At 31.8% G+C, this 22690-nt stretch overlaps 1 protein-coding gene across 19 annotated transcripts in view; it reads left to right on the forward strand.

The window, feature by feature from the left end:
• Positions 1-22690, forward strand: part of EMC2 (ER membrane protein complex subunit 2) — a 176774-nt gene that overhangs the window by 12839 nt on the left and 141245 nt on the right. For all 19 annotated transcript variants that reach the window (XR_012006674.1, XR_012006676.1, XR_012006669.1 and 16 more), the window contains 6 exons: positions 2709-2766; positions 13369-13454; positions 13606-13665; positions 19124-19205; positions 20031-20141; positions 22267-22371. Coding sequence is in view for 7 of the 19 variants with exons in the window: in XM_072774242.1 (XP_072630343.1) it covers positions 2709-2766; positions 13369-13454; positions 13606-13665; positions 19124-19205; positions 20031-20141; positions 22267-22371 (502 nt within the window). In the remaining 12 variants the exon portion in view is untranslated. The remainder of the gene's footprint in view (positions 1-2708; positions 2767-13368; positions 13455-13605; positions 13666-19123; positions 19206-20030; positions 20142-22266; positions 22372-22690) is intronic.

Here is a 22690-nt window from a genome sequence, read left to right on the forward strand (position 1 = left end):
ATTAGAGTGATCTGTGGAATTTAAAATACATAGTTCCCTACTCCCCACTTAACTGAGATCACTTTTTTAGGAGTGTAATCAGAATCTTTCTTTTAAAAAAAGCCCTTCAGGAGAAGAGACAAGTAGGTTTACAAGTAAGTTTAAGAACATTGCTGACTAAAGGTAAATTCTTGTGGACCTTCAGTGTATTAGGATTCTCTAGAGAAACAGAACCAAGAGGATATTGGTGTACATATACATGGGTGGGAGGAGGGAGGAAGGATATATAGGGAGAGGGAGAGGCTTATTATGAAGCAATCAAGGAAGCTGAGAAGTCCTAGAATCTGCTGTGCAGCTTGGGAGACCCAGGAAAGTTGGTACTGTAATTCAGTTTGAATCCCAAGTCCAAAGGCCTGAGAACCAAGGAAGCCAGACTGAGGACAGGAGAAAATGAGATGAGATGTCCCAGCTCAAGTAGTGAGGCAGTAAAAAGGAGTGAACAACTCTCTTTCCTTTGTAGTTTTATTCAAGCTCTCAAAGGATTGGGTCATGTTCACCCACATTGGGGAAGGCAATCTATTTTAGCAGTAAATCTGTCCACAGATTCAAATGCTAATCTTATCTGAAAACATCCTTAGACATACCCAGGAATAGTATTTAATCTGGGCAGTGCATGGTCAGTCAAAGTGATCTGTCACACTCAGAAAAATTAACCATCACAGTCAGTTTTTACAGAACTTACTATTTTTTTATAGTAAAATTTAAATATATTTAAGTAAACAACTAGCTATTAATGTTTTGTATGTATAGTTTTTTGTGTTTTTTTTCTTAAGATTTTACTTATTTGAGAGAAAGAGATCGTGCACAGGCTGGGGAAAGGGGCAGAAGGAGATGGGGAAGCAGACTCTGTTGAGTAGGGAGCCTGACATGGGGCTCAATTCCAGGACCCTGATATTATGACCTGAGCCAAAGGCAGATTCTTAACTGATTGAGCCACACAGCGGCCCCTATGTATATAGTTTTTTTTTTTTTTTTAAAGATTTATTTATTTATTCATTCAGAGAGAGTGAGAGAGAGGCAGAGACACAGGCAGAGGGAGAAGCAGGCTCCATACAGGGAGCCTGACGGACTCAATCCCGGGTCTCCAGGATCACACCCCGGGCTGCAGGTGGCGCTAAACCGCTGCGCCACCAGGGCTACCCCTATATAGTTTTTATACAACTATAAAAACGATGTAAATTTTCTGATAATACCGAAAAAACTAGAAAACTGCTAAAATTTAGATTATCATTATATTAGTGAAATGAAGTTTCCTATTGTTTTCTGTCATTTGGTGTGTTTTCTAAAGCTTATGTAGTTGGAAAAAAGATTCCCAGGGGGTTCTCATTCTCATGTACTGTATCTTGTGAGCACCCTTGCTCTATAACATTAATTTTGTCCTTGTTTATATACTTCATTGTCTTATTAATATTTAATGATTTTTATTTTACGTTTCTCCATTTAGTTGCAGGTTCTATTGAGGCTAGCATCCTTACTGTATTACCATGTATTTGAGGTCCAAACTAATTTTATTTGAACTAGTCAAGTCTGATTGACTTAGTGTGCCATGATGTTATTTGGCCTCCATATGGTATGAACACATTTACAAATTAAGTCTGCTTTTATTTTTCTCAGTTGTCTACTACAGTTAAAGTAGTCTTACCTACTAGCATGATTATAATCACAAAGAGACTTGGGTGCTAAAATTGTGGGGCAGTATTCAGTTAAAAGATATGTCATTATAATGATACAGAATATTCATGTATTGAATATCATTAAGAGAGAAATATAAAATTAAAAAATTCTCTTAGGAAACTTAAGAAGAGATCTCAAGAACATAGCTATTGTTCCTAGTTTTAGAAACATTGCTGTGAAAGGTTTTAAAGATTGCTTTTTGTTTTCTTTAAAGATCGATATCTGGAAATGGAGAAATTGATTTGAAGTAGAGTTGGGGTTATGGATACTGTTAGGAAGGAATTTCAGAATCAGCTTTTTCCTTACACCTCAAACAAGAGTCATACAAGAGTATATGATGTTCTTTATGTGATTTCTGATGTATCCTTCTGCTTGATTCCTTATCACATAATGTTTATTTTGGCTTGTTAGACATAGGCAGACACATTTGATTATTTTTTCATTTGTGTTGTTGTAAATTGTTAACTATTCCCTTTGTGAGGTTGTAACCCAGCAGGGTGTACTGCAGGTGTATATTTAACAGGTACTTAATGAATTGAACTGAACCAGCTAACTAAGAAAAGCTAAGTATTTATTAAAGGAGAATTAAATCATGGATCATTTCCTTGTGAATTTGTTAAAATGAAACTTGTTCTTATGCTTTATTGGCTATAATTCTAGGTTTACCTAGGACCACAAAGGTATCTATGTTGCTAGTTTTTACCTTTGTATTTAAGCCAAATTGAATCATTGTATTTTAGTTCATCTCTTTTTTTTTCTTTGTTCATGAATCTGTGTTTTTAAAGTAAGTTTTTCTAGAAATACTTTATTCATGAATTTTTTTCTGTAAAAAATAATACTGTAGCAAATTTCTGCTGTTACGTGAAGATCAGAAGAGACTTGGATTGCAATTGTAAACACATTTAAAGCCCTACCAGTTTAATTGTTTTCTGTATTTACTATTTGTCACTAAAATTTGAAAGTAATGATTCTTGATTTTCTTTCTTTTTAAATAGATATGATGATGCTATACAACTATATGATCGAATTTTACAAGAAGATCCAACTAACACTGTAAGTTAGCTGATTGCCCTGGTGATTGTCTAAATTTTATTTTAAAAGGTGAAATTAATTGATTTTTGAAATAATGGAAAAGTAAATATGAAATCAGGTTTTATCTTCTTATTTTAGATACTTTATGTTGGGCCACATTTTAAAACTAGATTTAAAACTCTTCAGTGAAATTTGACTCGTGTATCTTTTTGGACAGAAACTGTGGAAATTTAGAAAGAAAGAATTTTACGTGCTTGCAAAAAGGTCAGCAGAGCTCAGTGGTTTTATAATATTTTGAAGTTTATGATAAATAACTTGTTTGGGTAGTTATATTTTAGTTTTAATGAAAAATGAAAGGGGTTATCAGTAATTGGTATATGGAATTAATAAAGGTGTTTTGATTTGGTTTTACTTTTTCTGTCTTACACTTGAACAGTAATACATATATGTACATATATTTAATATACTTGTGTATGTATACATATACTTGTATATATATGTGTGTATATATATATAAAGAAATATATATATTTTGTTTCCTGTAAGATAACATCTTTAATTTATCCTGATTTGAACAAATATATCAGTATATCGGGCAGAGTATTTGTTCTAAATATACTTATATAGTATTATTTGTCTTAAAAATATGCTGAAGATTTTTTTGATTTTTGAGAATAGTTAGAATTTTATTTTAATATTTTTGCATAATGGCTTTCCTCAGACATACCTTTTACTCAATGAAAAGTTATAGAGATTTTAGATAACATATCAGGCATTTTAATATTTTTTTTATACCCATGCACACATATGCCTGTTAAAAGCAAATCATATTTTAAAATTTTTAAACAAAAACCAGTTTGTTTTGCCCTTTTATAGGAGATATTGCTATATTAACACAAATACATGAACATTTTCTCTTATTTGGCAAGTGTTTCATTGAAAATATACATTTTTGTTAAGCCACTTAATGTGTAATTGTGGATTATAAGATGCAGAAATAATAATTGAACATTAGTTACTTAATTTAAGTAAATTATTCATGCTTTCTTTGGGCAATTATTTAATATTGAAATGTGTAATATTTAGTTAGCTTTTATCTAAGGCTTTCTTTGGTCATAAATCTGATCTCTGCTTGTCTCTTCTGATACTTTGTGGTAATACTTAGATCTATTGCTTAAATGATAGTCTTTTTTCAGCTTTACTGAGATACATTTGACAAGTAACATTGTATAAGTTACACAATGTGTGCATGTATATGTGTATGTGTATGTGTGTGTGTGTGTGTGTGTGTATATATATGTAGTGAAATGGTTTAGATTTTTGCTTTTAATATAATCCCATCCCAGGGACATTTATTCTGGAAAATTCCTAGGTTTTTGGGGGGGTGAAGAGGTAGAGATAGGTACTTGAATGGCAAGGATTTATTATTTTGTGAGGATTCTCAGCATATACAATTTCAGGGAGAAGTTTTGAGAGAGCTGCAATTCTACCCTTGGTAAAAAACAAAAAAAATCAAAAATAGAAAGAGCTTTTGTTAGTATATCTACATATTTCCAATAAAAGTTCATAAAAGTTATGAATAACTTTCCAATTTTAACTATTCTACTCACTTGCCACCTGTTTTAATAAAATAGCACCATTTTTCTTTTCCTGAAGCATTTTCATTTACTTACTTATAAGACTTCACTACAATTTCAAAGGTATTCATTTTTCACGCAGCCAAATATTAAAAATATGAAATCAAGTTTCCAAAAAAAGTTTGCTCCATTTTTTTTTAATACCAAGTTAAAAATCAACAGCTTTTGATTTTTTCTTGGTATTAGGAGTCAAACATTTTACTTCTGTGTCAGTTTAAGTTGGGGATATTTTTAATAAATTATTTCACTTTTTCAGGATCTAAGATAGTATGTAATGATTTTTCTGTATTTGTAGTAATTTCTATGTTCTCTGGCTCTAAGATTGACTAAAAGAGAAATCCAAATGGTTTCAGTCATAGACTATATATGAGGTGTTGGTAACTATGTCCCTTAGTTGCTAGGTAAGTATTTTAAAACAAGGTGACTAAATACATTTTGTTAAATGTATTATTCTTTCATTAAATATTATCTTTAACATCCTCTTAGTGCCTTCTGTAAATGTTTATTGAGTATCTGTCATGAGTCACCAGAATGTTGGGTGTTACTAAGCATAAAGACAGTTTCTATGTATCCATAGAAAGCACTGTGGTAGACTTTGAGAGAGATAACAAAACCATGTAAACCTAGAACTAATTAAGTCTAGTAGGGGAAGACTTCACTTATATTAAACAGTTAAGTGGCAGTGTAGAATACATTACAGTTTCTTTTTTCAAACCAACTATAATGTATTACCTCAAAGGTGGGAAAGTCTAGTTTCACCCTCATCCATAGTTATAATTCAGGCTTTTATACTGTGATTCTTTGTGTTGTATGAAAGTGATCATATGACTATTAATGGTCTTGTGCCTCTGTGTTTCTAGATATCCAGTATAGAAATGAGGTTGTTCATTCAAGCTTTAAGGAGCTTGGAGCTTCCCTTTTATATGTGTTCATTAATCTTTCAAAAAAAATATTTAGTGCTTATGGTGTGCTTGGTGCTGGGAATAGAAGAACAAATTAGACACCCACCTGACTGTGCTTAGGGATGCAGAGTGATCTAGTGAACAGATTATGGACTTTGAAAATAGACTGTTAAATTTTTATTCCTTAGTCACTTGCTGTGTGATTTTTGAGCCTTGCATGGCTTGAAGGATGAGTGTGGTTGAAGTGAAGTAGGGTGGACAGAAACTGTGGAAATTTAGAAAGAAAGAATTTTACGTGCTTGCAAAAAAGTCAGCAGAGCTCAGTGGTTTTATAATATTTTGAAGTTTATGATAAATAACTTGTTTGGGTAGTTATATTTTAGTTTTAATGAAAAATGAAAGTTCTTGTATCTCCTGAATGAATCCTTAGCACTATTTAAGTACAAAGTCTATCTAAGGAAGAAAGAATAAAGTGATTAGAAAGGAAGTTTTCAAATTTCCTTTAGGGAGGTTGCTGAAATGGACTCCTCCCGCCCCTATCCCATCTATTTTTAAAAGGTTGTGAATATTTTTTTGAAAAAGTAATACCTATGTTAAAAATTACAAACAATACAAAGAATATATGGTAAAAAATAAGTCCTCTCACCCCGGATCTCATGTTCTCCTTCACTTAGGCAAACATTGTTAACAATTTCTTAATGTATTCTTCCAGAGGTTTTTTTCCCTCATGTACACACAAATATGCACGTGTGTATGAGTGTATCTCTTTTTTTTTTTTTTTAACATTTTTTATTATTTATTTATTTATGATAGTCACACAGACAGAGAGAGAGAGAGAGAGAGGCAGAGACACAGGCAGAGGGAGAAGCAGGCTTCATGCACCGGGAGCCCAACGTGGGATTCGATCCCGGTTCTCCAGGATAGCGCCCCGGGTCAAAGGCAGGCGCCAAACCGCTGCGCCACCCAGGGATCCCGAGTGTATCTCTTTTGACAGAGTTGTTGGAAAAGCAAATGGTGGCATATTCTCTCTTGCATGCATTGTAAAGATCATGCTGTATGTCAGCACATCCTTACATCATCCTCTCAATAGCTGCATAACATTGCATTGTATGATGTATAAAAAACAGTTTCTTGAAAAACAGTCTCTTGAAGTAAGACCCCTTGATGAACTCTTAGATTGATTCTGATATCTTCCTCCCTGGAACAGTGCTTGCAGTGAATGTCATTTGTACGATGAATTTCTACTCGGGAATCCATCTGGAGGTCCATGCATTTTAAATTTTGATAGATGTTACCAAATTTCCTTGCACAAAAGTTTTTTAGCCATCCATATTCACTTCTGTGGTATAAGAGAGTGCTGCTTCTCCTGTATCCTCCCACATGGTGTACTATCAGCTTTTTTGTTTTTAACCTCTGGCAGTCTAATTGGAAAAAAAAAAAAGTTATCTTGTTATAATTTGCATTATGAGAGACGTTGAATATTTTTAAATATGCTTTAAAAGCCATTTGTATTTCTCTTTCCAAACTGCCTCCCTCCTTTGATATGTTTTCCAAATGAAATTTTATTTCTGTTCTTGTTGAAGAGAGGGCATGGTTCTGGTGCTCTAACTAGTTAACCTCATCCTTCTTCCCCACTCTTTGACTTCTGAGAAAAACTGGGGTTTTGAGGAGCAATATTTTATACCTCTGAATTGGTTCATTGTACACAGTGACTGGAGATGCATCAAGAAGTCCTGTGTTGGGTATCCCTGGGTGGCTCAGCAGTTTAGCGCCTGCCTTTGGCCCAGGGCACGATCCTGGAGTCCCGGAATCGGGTCCCGCGTCTGGCTCCCGGCATGGAGCCTGCTTCTCCCTCTGCCTGTGTTTCTTCCTCTCTCACTCTCTCTATATATCATGAATAAATAATATCTTTAAAAAAAAGGCCTTTGTTTTTTAACAACCTGGTATGTGACACTTAAGAATTTTTATTCTTAGAAAATGGAGAACGAATGGGGTGCCTGGGTGGTTCAGTCAGTTGGGCATCTTTCTCTTGATTTTGACTCAGGTCATGATCTCAGGGTTGCAAGGTCGAGCCCCGCATGAGGCTCTGAGCATGGAGCCTGCTTAAGAGTCTCCCGCCATGCCCCTCTTTCACACACTTATTCTCTCTAAAAATAAAAAAGAAAATGGACAATGACTAGGAAAATCCACCAGATTATTTTTTATTTTATTTTATTTTATTTTATTTTATTTTATTTTATTTTATATTTTATTTTATTTTATTTTATTTTATATTTTATTTTATTTTATTTTATTTTATTTTATTTTATTTTATTTTATTTTATTTTATTTTATTTTGTTAAAGATTTTATATTCATAGAGACACACAGAGAGAGAGGCAGAGACATAGGCAGAGGGAGAAGCAGGCTCCACACAGGGAGCCCGATGTGGGACTCAATCCCGGGTCTCCAGGATCACACCCCAGGCTGTAAGCAGCACTAAACCGCTGAGCCACCAGGGCTGCCCACCAGATAATTTTAGAAATAACTTTGTTAATAATACACGAGATAGGGGCAGCCCCAGTGGCGCAGTGGTTTAGTGCCGCCTGCAGCCCAGGGCGTGATCCTGGAGACCCTGGATCGAGTCCCACGTCAGGCTCTCTGTATGATGCCTGCTTCTCCCTCTGCCTGTGTCTCTGCCTCTCTCTCTCTCTGTCTCTATGAATAAATAAATAAATAAATAAAAATCTTAAAAAAAAATAATACACGAGATAGTTTGAAGAAAGTGCAGAGATTAAATAATTTGTAATTGGGCAGCTGTTCTGTTTTAGGCCAGAGATCACGGGGATCTAAACCTAGGACAAGTAGAATTGGAAAGGTTAGGGAATGGATGAAAGACTATTTTACAATAAAAGTACGCAAACAATTAGAATCACTTAGCTGTGAATGGTTTTTAGAAAGGTAGTTCTCAAATGTGAAATTTTAGTTGTTAACCAGTGAGAGTCAAATATTGGATTAGTCTTACTGTGAGCTTTTATCTCTTAGCTTGCCTAAGCACCAGTCAGTTTTTTCTTTGCTTGCTTTTAAAATAAAAGTAGGCTTTTCTTCCTTTGAAAGCTCCTTAATGGAAAAAATTATGTCTGTTGCATAAACTAATGCCTAGCATATGGTAGGTCTTGAGCGAATACTTGTTGAATGAATACTTTTCAGAAAAGGGGTGTAATAATTATTGTGTTTTAGTTGTATTTCATATTTCAGAAAGAACAGATTTTACCTTGAAATGTGAACTCCCTCTTATGATTTATGAAATATTTAAAGTTTTGTTTTGGAATTAGACGGAATTGCCTCTGTGCCAAGGGTGAAGATGCTTTTAGAATGTTACATTTCCCAGGGTGTTGGGCGTAAGACTTGGTGAACCCAGAACACTGCTTTCCTTCTGTTGGCCAGTGTCCCAGCATCTGCAGTATGGGGAGATCTAGATTGTATTTTGCTGGTAGACCTTAATCTTTTAATCCTTTCCTAGGTGTTCTCCCCCACTTTGCCCCCCAAAGCTTATATTTTAAGACATTTAAGACAAGTTTCAGGAAGAACTGCTGGTTAGCCCCTTTGTACATAATGTTACAGAAGGCATGTAGTAAGTTTGATGAAGATTTGTTCATAGTCATCAATATTTTATATTTTATAATAGGCATTCTAACTCTGTTATTAAATCACTTAATAATCACTTAAAATGTGGAACAGTTTTTGTTTTTAAGACTTAAACTGGCATTTGCAAAGATCGATCCAAACAAGACATTTAGAGAAATTCAGAACATAGGCATATTTTTCAGGAAAAAAAACTATAAGAAAGAAATAAATGGAAATTGATAAATATTCAAGATCCTACTTAACAGTCCAATTAATTCTATTTTAAAACTGTTTTGACATATAATTGATATAGAATACACTGCATATATCTAAGTAAGATGTATAGTTTGATAAGTTTTGACATTTGTATACTTGTGAAACCATCACCATAATCAAGATAGTGAACAAAACTATTATTTTCAGAAGTTTTCTTTGATCCTTTCCATTTTTATATTTCCAAAATATATTCTTGAGCTTTCTTGTGGGATATAATTAAGTTACTTGAAAACGATTTGATCCTTTTGGGTCTTAGACCTTAGAGAGGTCCAGAAAATGCTTATAGGGCTAGTTACTTATTCCCCATTACAATCCTTCTGGGTACCCAAAGCTGAGTGACTCAAGGGAAACCCTTGAGATTCAAGAGGAATCTAGAGTTTTTATTCTGTATTCTTTGTTTCCCAGTGCTGTGTCTACAAACTCTAGCCTTTGATCTTCCTGGGCTCGCAGCTCCTGAACTCAGAGAGTCCACTGAACTCAGCCTGATATTTCTCTTTTTTTAGATTTTTATTTTTTATTTTTTTTAAGATTTATTTATTTATTTATTTATTCAGAGAGAGAGGCAGAGAAACAGGCAGAGGGAGAAGCAGGCTCCATGCAGGGAGCCCGATGTGGGACCTGATCCTGGGACTCCAGGATCACGCCCTGGGCTGCAGGCGGCGCTAAACCGCTGCGCCACTGGGGCTGCCCTGGTTTTTCTCTTTTTGCACAGGATCCCTGAAATTCTCAAAGCAATGAGCCAGGGCAATAAAAATAGGGCTCACCTCATTTATTTTCAGCCTCTCGGGGATCACTGTTTTTTGTTGCCTGTTGTCCTGTGCCTTAAAATTGTTGCGTGTATTTAGTCTAATTCTTTAGTTGGTTCAGGCAAAAGGATAAATCTGTTCCCATCTTGGCCAGAAATGAAATCCCTATAAAATTATCATGATAAATAAAGATCGGTTCTTAGGCCAGCATGTGGTAGTATTTTTCTTTAGAAGAAATAAGGTGGAAACGGCTGTTGCTTGGTATGTAACTTAATAATATATTATTGCCTGTATGATAATTATTGCCATGTAGGTATTTCTTTAAGCTATCATACATAATTTCATTAGGAAGATTGGCTTTGTGTAGCTAAGAGTTGCCACTTAAAAGTTTGTTTTAGACTTTAGACTATTAGGAAATAAAGTGCTGTATCTTAAGTTTTACATGATCAGTCAACATACTGCTTATATAATAGAGATTTTAGGGTATGATTCCTAAGTTGTTTAATATACGTTGGCAAATTGAATTAAAAAAAAAGGGTATATTTAAAACCTTCAGTGAAATGTTAGGTGGAAAGCTCTTCATTTTTAAAATAGGCTGTTGCACAGTTAATACTGAATTTAAGTTAATAGTGAATTTCTCACTTGACGGGATGAGCACTGGGTGTTATTCTATATGTTGGCAAATTGAACACCAACAAATTGAACACAACAATTTATTTATTAAAAATAAATTTATATTAAATACTGAATTTCTCTTTGTTTTACATTATTATAAAATTGTAACATTCCTCCCACTACAAATATGTATAATACAAAATAATAATAATAACTTGTTTTACTTGTAATATTTCGGATTCTTTCAGGAAGTTTCCTAGAAAGATCTAGCATGGGAATCAGAAATTTCTGATTTTATTTTTAATCTTACCTCTCTGATGGCATTTAAGTTGTTTAAACCTCTGATTTCCATCATTTACAAAAGGATTGTTTTTTAAAAGGGATTTTAAAGATTAGTTATCTTTGAAACACTACAGCAGTGCTTTACAAACTATATTCTACAGCATATTGCTGACCTAAAAAATCAGTGTATGTTTAGCAGTAGAGAGATGGTTCTGTTGTTAAATTACTGAGAAAATGAATTAACAGCTAGACAGGTGTTTTTAGTATACCCATCTTCATTTGAAACTTTTGTGCATAATGGTATCCAATACAGTGTTCATACCATAGCTCTTACCATGACTGTAGAGGTGGTAATTGTTTTTAATGTTTATACTTTAACTTTTTGCTTGATATGTCATATTTCAGTGCAGTATTTTCAACAAGTTTCCCCAGATCTATGTAATATCTCAACTGGTGCAAATCCTATAGAGATTGGGACAAGATACTAATATCAAACTAAGTAAGCCTGTGCTGGGCCTTTAAAGATTTCATAGGTAAAGCTTTTGGCAAGGCTTAACACCTATTTTAAGCATAGACTAACTGTATAAAAAGAAGGAAGATAACATTTATTCAATAATATTATATACTATGTACTGTGTTAGTTGCTTTACATTGATATTTGGAGATTTGTGTATTATGGAGGTTTGGGAAGGTTAAATATTTTGCCTTTGGTTAATAAGCTGGTAAGTGCCAAGAGTTGAGATTTATTTCTTGTCTTTTTTGTTTTAAAACATGAACTCTGTTCTACCATATTGTCTGTAGAAGTAGTATCATGATAAGTGAAAGGAATAAACAGTTAAATATGTTTCAAATGTGTTGGATTGGTGAAATTAGATACGACATATCCAAAAGAAATTAGTTTTTAAATTATATGTTAAGTTATCCATCATCTATTTTCAGAAGAACTTGGGAGAAGGCTCTCATTTGGAGTTTAATATTCTTCCTAAAGTCTTCAGGATTGAGTTACTTTTAGAGCTTTTCTTTTACTTTCTTTCTGAATTCTTGAGGCTTTTTAAGTGGTACGTTTATTATGGCACTTTCATTGTTGTACAAAATGAAATTATTCCAAAATACTTGAGTACCTACCATTTGGCAGGTGTTGTGTTAGACCTTTGGCATGAGCTGAATAATCAAGGATATATTTTTTTTAAGCATTTCATTTTTTTTTATTGCCAAAATGCTGTTATCATTGTTATTATAAATATCACTGATAGTCTTATTTGTAGGGAGTCTCTTGATTCTGGTTTTTTTGACTTTCACTTTTTTAGAGCAAAACACACACCTTTTTCACCCATGTTAGATAGCTCCATTTGTTTAAAGAACACCATTAATTTTATTTCCCTTGTCTGCATCTTGTGGAATCTATATTATATAAAACAATAATGATCATGTCCATAATTAATAAATTTAACTTGGCCATAGCTTTTGTTTGTTTTATTGTTTCGCTATCTACATTGAATTAAATAAACAGAGATGGAGGAGATAGAAATTTAATAATTTATATAATGCCCTCCAGTCTCTGTTAACTACAGCTTTAAATGGATAGCCTTGAGTACACACAATGTTACTGTCTGACTACATACAAAGTTGCTGTCTTCCTTGCCTTTGCTTCTGTGTTCCTTCATCTATTCTGTCCTCCACACAATTCCTTCTTTTGCTTTTTTAATGTCTTCTTGTGCTATTTCAGTGTAGGTATCACATCTGGGATCCTCTGCTTTCTGCCCTTACACTTCCTCCATTCTGCCAGTTTGTGTTAGGCTGTCCTCCATGTTGCCACGACACCCTAGATATCTCTATCATTGTCTTTTTATTGGATGTGTCTTTTTCTCATGAGCTGCTGTGAGGAATTATCTATTCTTTTTTTTTTTTTTGACCTCATATTTTCATTGTTTTGCAGAGTACCTGTTAAACAATAAAGTTCAGTATATATTTGATGAATGCATAAATTAATGACACTGATACTTATATTAGTCATTTAAAAAACTTTAAAATGCAAGGTGAAATGTTTTGTCTACTTATAAAATATTTTTTTCAGGTCCTGTATTATTCTTGAAAGACTTACAGATAGATTTTCTCTTAAAACTGAAAAAAGTTATCAGGAGCTATATTTTATAATGACATTCAAGTGGCCATGGTGAGATTTTTTTTTTTCCTAATCTCTACTATTCCTCTATCTTTTAACGTACAAATCTTATGAATGAGACAGAGTAAAGGACTTTAGGCTGGGTAAAGATTAGAATTCCCTGCTGGCTTGTAATTATCAGAATCTGGATGGTTATTTATTTGAATGAAATGATGCATACATTGTGTACATCAAAAGTAAAGCATATGTGATTGTTAGAGGAATGTTTGAATTCCCCAGTGGGATGTCATAGGGTATGTTTATAAACTCCCACTAAGCAGTAGTTTGACAATGGAATTTCGCTGGCATTGAGATAATAATTTGCACAGTCAAATTACCTTCTTTACAAAAACCCAGGGAATCATGAGGGCTTAATCCTTTATTAATGTCAACCCATAGGCTGCAAGAAAGCGTAAGATTGCCATTCGAAAAGCCCAGGGGAAAAATGTGGAGGCCATTCGGGAACTGAATGAGTATCTGGAACAGTGAGTGTCTTACAAGAGGATTGTGTTTTGTTATTCTGATAAATCTTTTTTAATTAAAATGGAATTTGCATTTGATTTTCCTTTTTTGCTTCCATGCTGTTCATTTACAGAATATCTACACCTTTCCCCCCCACCCTTTTCCTCTCACCAGATTTGTTGGGGACCAAGAAGCCTGGCATGAACTTGCAGAACTTTATATCAATGAACACGAGTAAGTTGTAAATTTTGTTAGGAGTGCAGTTTTTTATCACTATTAGATAAGTTCAGAAGACATAGTGGTTTCTGAAGGATTGGTGAAAGAATATGAATCATGTCATTTTAAATTAACTAAATAAATGATAACAGATCAGTTTGTTGATTATAATATGTGAATTGCTTTAATTAGCTCATTTGTGTTTTGCTAATTATTTTTGTTTGAGGAATATGTTTTTCTTTCAAATACAGATGGATTCTTTGGAATTAGAATGGCCTGTATTTTCTGAATTAAGGCTGTTTTTAATGATTCAAAATTGTGAATTTTTAGAGTCTAAGTTGTTCTAATATACAATGAGTATTATACTCCCTGCTGTTTAAAAATTCTGTCAATTGTATGCATTTATTAGTCTTAGAATTAAGAGAATCAACTTTTCCAAAGTAGAAGCATTCTGTTGCCTGGGTAAAAGACCAAGAATAATCAAGAATGTTGAATGCTGTAGGAACTTGCTTATTGGATATTTAATGTTTTTGTTAGCTTTTTTATTGATGCAGTGACAGGAGGAAATCCCAGTGTGAGAGGATTAGCCTAGTCTTAGTCAGTTTTCTAATATTGCAGCATTAATGCTAACCTCCATCTATAGGCAGGATTTTTTTTTTCTTTTCTCCCTTAGTTCTTCTCAATCCGAAGTATATACATTGTTTTGTTTCTTCTTTCTGAGGGAATAGAATCAGATTCTCATGTGCATATTCTTACTGTGTATGAATAACTTCATTCTCATACTACAAATAGCTGACACAGGAAATAAAATAGAATGAAGACATTTATGTCTTAGCTTTGCCCAGGGCTATATGTATAATGTGAAATGGAGAATTAAGGTAATTATCTGTTATTTGTAGTAAAACCAGAAGCTAAAATAAAAGTAATAGCTATCATTTAATGAATGTGTACTGTATTCTGGGAACCATTCTTCAGTTCTCTTCTGTGCTCTGGCTGTCAGAATCTTTTTTTTTTTTTCTATTAGTAAATTATTTTCTGAATCATGTTCATATAGATGTATATATGCTTATATGATCACATATGTAAACATACTCAGGATTATCTTATGTATGTGAGAGTGGTAGTGCATTTGGCTTAAATGGTAATGTCTCCATCTTTCAAAGCTTTGTTCTAACATTTATTTTTATTTTTATTCTGGTATAGTTAATATACAGTGATATATTAATTTTGTATTCCATTTCTCATAGCTTTAAAGTCAGCATTTGTAAAGTATACGGTATATAATTTGAATAACATGAAACTGAATTTTTGGAGAAAAACAAAACAATCAACATTAGTTTTATTTTGTCCCTAAAACAGATGACAGTTATTTAAAATTTTTTTGTGACTTTTGAAGATATCATGATTAAAAGCATTTAAAAACATTTCAGATTAATCAAGGAATTTAAGTTAAAGAAATACCTAATGAAGAAAATTTGGAAAACAAAGTAAAAAGTAAAGACAAAGACCAGAATTATGTGTAATTGCATCACCTTATCTATAATTTATATTTTATTTTCTTTAGTACTTCTTGAAACAGAAACCTAAAATAGAATTATTTTTATAGTTTATGCTTTTCACTTAATCATGTTTTAACATTTCCTATCACAATAAATATTTCACAGTGTGATTTTAATGACTATATTACTCCATCTTATTGATGTTCTCTAATATTTTTAATCAGTTTCCTAGAGGAATAGATATCTTTTTTTTTTCTCTCCCTTTTTTCATTTTTACTGTAATTCTGTATTAGTTTGTTTCCTTGGACTAAATTCTTAGAAATAGAATTACTTGATTATAAGATACGCACATTTTTAGTGGTGTTGATAAATCATTCCTGTTGTTCACTAGAAAGATAGTTACCAGTTTACTCTCACATCAGCAATTATTAGATCCCCCTAACACCGAGTGCCATTATTTTTTTCAATCTTTGTAAATTTTTATAGGTGAAAAATTGGTTACAACTTTGTAAAAGATTTTTAATAGCTCTATGTATAAAGGACAAAAAATAAAGAATACAAACCTTTGTCCTGTCAAAAATATATCCTTGTTATGTATCTTTTTAATATTGATTTTTAACTTACAGGAACTTTGTATTTTTATATAGTGAGATATATCAGTTTTTATTGCTTTCATGTCCTCTAAGAACTACATAAATATATCACCTCTGTTTTCTTTTTTCTTTCTCAGTTTAACTTTTTTGCATGTGTTTCTAATATTTCTGTATTTAGTTCTAAAATAGGCTATAGTTTATTTTTAACCTATTATTTATTATTTGGTTCACCTTGAAATGGCCACGTTCAGTATTGCTTTGAGTCTCTAAAGAGTCATTGAGATAGAGTTGAATGTATACTTAAGAGAAATGAACTGAAAAATCGCAAGAAATCAAGAAATATAAAGACAGAAAAGCATCTGAAAAGTAACTAACTCTTAGGGGAAATGATAATTGTGTTCGACCTAGTCTTTTATCTTGTATCACAAAACTCTTTTTGGTCTTGAAGCTAGGTGTTTACAAAATGACCATTTATTTTTTCTAATTGACCACAGAGGCAATTTTCAGGTTTAGGGTGAGTGGAAAATAAATATCTCTATAGTTTTTAAACTATATGAAAATCAGAATCTGTTCATTTGATTCATTTAACCTGTTTGGGCAAGTCATTGTAGTAAGTAAGGGATTTTTTTGTTTGTTTTATTGTTTGTTTTTGGTAGAAAAGATGAGTTACTGTGTTACCAGTTTAGTACTGTTTTGTGGACACGGTGGCAAAATGTAGCAATTTAGGAGTTGCTGGATATATTTATCATCTTGCCATTCTTTTTTTGCATGGGAATAAGCTACTTTAAGCAGCATTGCTACTCTAGATCTAGAGTTTTTACTCCAAATAAATTTCCAAAGTAGAATGTTCATATAAGCCTATTCATTGTTGTTACAGAAATCAGAGGATATGGAATTCTGCTATGCCCTTTTTAAAAATATCTTTAAATTTTCTTTATATTTGCTTCTGATTTATAAATTCTAGCTTCTATTCAGCGATTGCAGTGGTATATATCATACCAATGGATCATATTGAGACATTTTACTTGTTTTAAATATAAAAAGTTAGTTAAAATGTGTACATTAGTACTACCAGAATGTGTTATAAACAGAAATATGTGTTTTGAACACAATTTTTTTTTTACTTGACTTGTAGTTAAAACTAGATGTTGTATCAGCAAGAAGCGATTAATAATATAAAGTAATTATGGTTGTGGCTGTGGTTCCTTTTTGTAGGTCCAACCTTACTATTAAAATTCTATAACAAATGGAATTATCAAAATCCTATAAGGAAAAATCATAATGTTGATAAAGCAATATGGGGATAAATGTGTGACCTATACAAATGCTTTTAAAAGTGAAGAACTGAAGAACTATGAAAACTTTAATTATTGACTCTGACATACTAATACTAGTGGTTACTTTAAATAGATTAAAATAATTTAAATTCTATAATCAATGAGTCATTGTAATGAATTAACGTTTTTATGGATTTGGAATGGAATTGGCTGTGTACTGTTCTTGGGAGAATTGAGAAAATGGTCACTCACATACTTTCCAATATGGTTTAAATACTCTTGAGTGAACTTCTGTTCAGAAAACTGTCTTGGACCATCTTCTGCTTCTTTTAGCTCTAAGTTTATTTGATTCTATACTTTATCCACAAAATTAGTTTGATTTTATACTTTGTGAAATTAGGAGAAGGGATCCTCCTATGTATAAATATATCCAGCAACTCCTAAATAAATTTTGAGAAAAATATCTTGGCATTCATTTTTCAGTAGACACTCCTACCTATTTTATCTTAGTTAATACTGTATAAAAACGGGAGTCATAGTTGTGCTCAATCCATTTGAGTCTGTAAGAATATTTATTCTTAGCATTAATATGAATTTTTTGTATCATCTTAGTAAAAGGAACATATTTAGAAGGGAAGTGTTTAAGGTAGAGACCACTTTCTTCTTCTCTTACAGAATGATAAATATATACCAGATAGGTAATCACAATACTTTTGTTCTAGACATTTATGTAATCATTCAGTCATTTATTATATACCTATCACATGTCAGGAACCAGTGCTAGGTTTTGGGTATAAAAATGAAAAAGACTAAATAGCTGTATGATCCTTGATAACAGTATGTATATATAAATCTAAAGTGCTATGATTTTGGTAATCTACAGGGTGTTTTTGGTTTCTCAGGCCCTTTTAGTTTGATTGCTGTACCCATTTTTATGTTACCATTGACCTCTTCATCACTACCATCATTACCATGGTTTTTTATTGTGTATAGTGCATAGAGGCAATATGCAGAGTGGTTATGAGTAGGCTGTCCAGAGTGGCATCGCCTAGGTTTCAGTTAGTATCTCTGTGCCTTCTCAACTATAAAATTTTGATAATTTCCTGCTTCCTCGAGTTGTGGTAGGATTAAATGAATTAATACATATAATACACCTAGAGAAGTGCGTGGTACGTAATGAGCATATAAGTTAGCTGTTATTAGTACATATATGTGAAATTGCAGTATGTATACTTTGAAAAGTATATTAGACTTGGTGTGAAGATCGGTAGCTTTGTATGTTGGTGACAAATGCCAAAAATAATTGTAGGTAGCCGTTTTCTGTTAGCTACTGTCATCACCTTTCATGGGGAATAAACTTTAAAACACCTGTGTTCTTTAGGATTTCCTATAAATAGTGACGATATTTACATTGCTTTAAACATAAAATGCATTAATGGGAATTACAGTCACATGGTGTAAAACCATTTTTCCAGAGCCCTTTGTAGCAGTCCTCTCCTCAGGTTTTGAGGAAGATGTTTTTGTTTCTTTACCACATAATGAAATAGTAGTAGAGTACGTATCAGAACCACTAACTTGATCTACCTTTCATGGGTTTAAAATTTCTAACTTCATTATAATTTTGTATTTGACAAACAAGTAATGAAAAGTCTTTGTAATACAATGTGTGGTAGATAATGTCACTAAAGGATTTTTGTGGATAGTATTTAATAAAATGTTTATTTCCTTTTTACACTTCAGCCATTCAGATATTTTATTAAGTGATCAATGGGCTTGAAGTTATTTTATATGTAACCTGATACAAGATTGTGAAGTCTGTGTTGTGAATAATGTTTGGATTTCATAATAGTAACCCAGTTTTAAGAATGTAATATCTACTGATGGTTCATAGGCTGCTTTAGAATCTAAGCCTTTGTTATTTGTATTTAAGAATTCAGCATAACAGGCTTTTTATTAATAAAGCTTTAAATTTGGGGAACAAAATACCTAATATCACAAATTGTTTTAAGATTATTTTCAATCACTGTTTTAAATTATTTTTAAGTTATTTTAGCTAAGGTGGTATTTGTAACTTTTAAAATTGATTTTTCATCTTCATATTTTTCAGCTATGCTAAAGCAGCCTTTTGTTTAGAGGAGCTAATGATGACTAATCCACACAACCACTTATACTGTCAGCAGTATGCTGAAGTAAGTGCTCTCAAAAACAACATGTATATGATTTTATTTTTGTTGATGTTAGGTATTATTTTGGAACTAAGAACATGTCCTAAATGTGAGGCAAGTATATAAATATTTAAAACATCTGATGAAAACTGTAGGTTGTAAAAGATTTAAGTTTTTATTACTATAATGGGAATATGACTTTAAAAATAAAAGCACTTACTTAAAACAGTGAAATTCTTTGTATTTTTTATTGTATACTCTTTAATTTTGAACTAATGATGCCTTAATTGTCACCATTTAATGGCTTCTGAAACATTTACAACAATTATGATTTTTAAATCCATATTCTAGGAAACATGTTAAGATCAATATTTTTGGAAGTAGGAAGTATTTATTTTACTATAAAGAATAGTAATACAATTGAATGCTATAAGGCTAGGATTTCATTAATAAGGAATGTCAGGGTGACTAGAAAAGGGCAGCTCCTATTTAAGTATAGATTTAGAATGCTGCTAATAGAAAATATAAAGTTGTTAGGCATTTAGGCAGCTGAAAAATAAATTATATTGGCTTTTTTACGGACAGCATTTTTTTTAATTAAAAAATTTTTTTTAGCATTTTGTTTTAAAAACTACTCTTATGATCTTAGTGTTCGTAGAATAGAATTTTCAGGGAGATTATGCTTTAAAATTTAGATTAGCTTTAACAACTTTAAGATGAATTCTTTTAACATCTTGCATTTGTTTACAGAATATCTGTTTCAATTACTAATGCCTATGGTATGATGAAACATGCTATATTTCAAAGTAGTAAAATAAACAGATTTCAGCACTCTGCAATTTCTAACAGGTTAAATATACCCAAGGTGGACTTGAAAACCTCGAACTTTCAAGAAAGTATTTTGCGCAGGCACTGAAACTGAACAACAGAAATATGAGAGCTTTGTTTGGGCTTTACATGGTGAGTAAAGATGCATGTTTAATGTTATTTTATGAAATCTGTCATTTAAAGTCCATTAACTATCCCATCCAATCACTTCCCTCTTTTTTTTTTTTTTGTATCTTGTTGATAAGATTATTTTTTCCCCTCTAGTTAAATACTGAAGTTTTATTTTTAAATGGTAATACATCCTATTTGATATTTTATTATAAAATGTGTCCTATTGTATCCGAATTTGTCTACTCTATTAAATAGTAGCAGATATAAAACCATATTATGTATTTTAATTGTTTTGATATTCTTGGGTTTATGCCCAATATTGTATTTCTTACCTTAAATTATAATTGTATGGCAGTTTTAAACTACACAATAAAAGACATTAGTAATAAAATTTCTACTGTCAAAACTTTTCTTATGGTACAAAAAAGAGCTTGGGAATTGTGGGAAGCATGTAATTAAATATTTCTGTGGTTTATGTATGCCAAGTGACGAGCTTAGAAAAGTCAATTAACAAGAGCTATGGGAAATAGAGGAAGAATTTGCTGAGCTTTAAAATATACATAAAATGAGCCCCTCTCTCTACAATTAGAAAACTTTTTTAAATAGGCCAGTTCTTTGAAATTTTAATTTATCCTGATCTTTTCAAGGACTTTGGATGAATGTCTTATTGGGGCTCAGTGAAAAAGAATTGATTGCAGAAATAGAGGCAGGAAGAAATATAAATGAAATCATTTTTAGGAAAGGAATAGCAAAATATAATTAGAAAATGGTTCAAAGGAATTTCAGGAAATTTTTCCTAGATCTACCAGTGCCAATTACAATAGGTTGGAGATAGAGTAGCAGTGCTATCTCTTTATCAAATAAATGAAGTACTAATTTTAAAAGAATTAGTATTTAAAACAATTATTAAATTACAAATCTATTAGTATTTTAAAACAAATTATTAATGATAGTTTATATATAACACTTTATGTGCTAGGCATTATTTTAAATCATTAAATCCTTATATCAACTGTTTGAAAAGATACTATTATTACTACCATTTCACAGAAAGTGAACCTAAAACACATAGAGGTCTAGTGAATTTGTTGAAAGATATCACAGACTTACTAAGTGATTGAGCTGGGATATCAGCTTAGGCAGTTGATTCCAGAGTCATTCTCTTAATCACTGCATTTGCTTAAATTTGTACCAAGAAGGTGATATTAAAGACATAGAAGTATAAAAATAAGATTTTGGTCAATAAATTCCTCACTGACTAAGGAGGAGAGAAAAAAAGACCCTGTAACACAAGCTAAGTATAAAAGAAAGGCTTAATTTTTTTTAATCACTTGGACAAATCCTCTTAAGAATATGATATATTTAAGCGTAAGATAAAAGATCTTCCTCTCTCAAGAAATACAAATATATGCTTAAAAATTAGTATATAATTTTGGTGGTTTACAGATTCTTTCATGGATCCTAGATTAACAATCCCTTGTTTAAGTACATTTTTTAAAAGGAGAGGATGGATCAAATTGCAGTGATTCTAATTGGTACTGTGGAAACATAGTTTGGAAACTCTTGGTAAACTGAAAAGAGAACTAGATTGGAAATGAAGATCTCTTTCTATTTTTAAGGCTTTCATAACTTGCTTTGGTCAAGTCAAATAACTCCTATTGGACTTAAATTTTTCTTCACTTACTAATGTAAATTGGACCAAATTATTTTTGAAATACCTTTTTACATTAATATTAAATCATTCTATAATTCTGACATAGGAAAGCTGAAGTAATACAGTATTAAGTAACTAGAAATAATAATTTAATAACAAGAAGTAATAATGACCTTCAATATTCTACTATTTAAGTGATACTCTACAGTATTTAAGTATTTAATTTTACCTTTAAGAGTTGTGGTAGATAACTAATAAATTTAGGTATTATTTAAGATGCTCTCTCTTTTTGTCATTTTATTCTGTATTTTAAAATATATTTTTATTTTTAAATAGTAATTTCATTCCACTTTATTTTTATTTTAAAAATTGTTTTGGTACAGTTTTTAAAAACCCTTTGTTTTCCCATTGCAACTAAGATCCTACATGTTTTTTGGTTGTCTTGGCTAGAAAAAAGGAATTTTGTTTTTGATGTTTCTTTTTTGTTTATAGTCGGCAAGTCATATTGCTTCTAATCCAAAAGCAAGTGCAAAAACAAAAAAGGACAACATGAAATATGCTAGTTGGGCAGCTAGTCAAATAAACAGAGCTTATCAGGTCAGTATTGATAATTTTATATTATCATATAGGTGAGTTAATATATTTCTTAATTGTTTTTTCTTTCATCAAACTAAGAAGCCAAATGTCTATCATTGAACTTTTATGCCTTTGAGTCTTAATCAGATGTGTTTTAACTGTAGAATTAACTTGTAGGATCACTTGTTTTTCTTCTTTTTTCAAAAGAAGTCCATTACTCTTATGATCCCATAAGTAGCCCTGACCATCTGGAAATTTCAGTAGTCAGCATTTGGGAAATAAAAAGTAATTTTAAAAATCCAGAAAAGGTAAGCAAAATCACAGTGTATTTCAGAATCAG

The sequence above is a fragment of the Canis lupus genome, chromosome 14, assembly GCF_048164855.1.
Source record: "Canis lupus baileyi chromosome 14, mCanLup2.hap1, whole genome shotgun sequence".
Classification (NCBI taxonomy): Eukaryota; Metazoa; Chordata; class Mammalia; order Carnivora; family Canidae; genus Canis; species Canis lupus.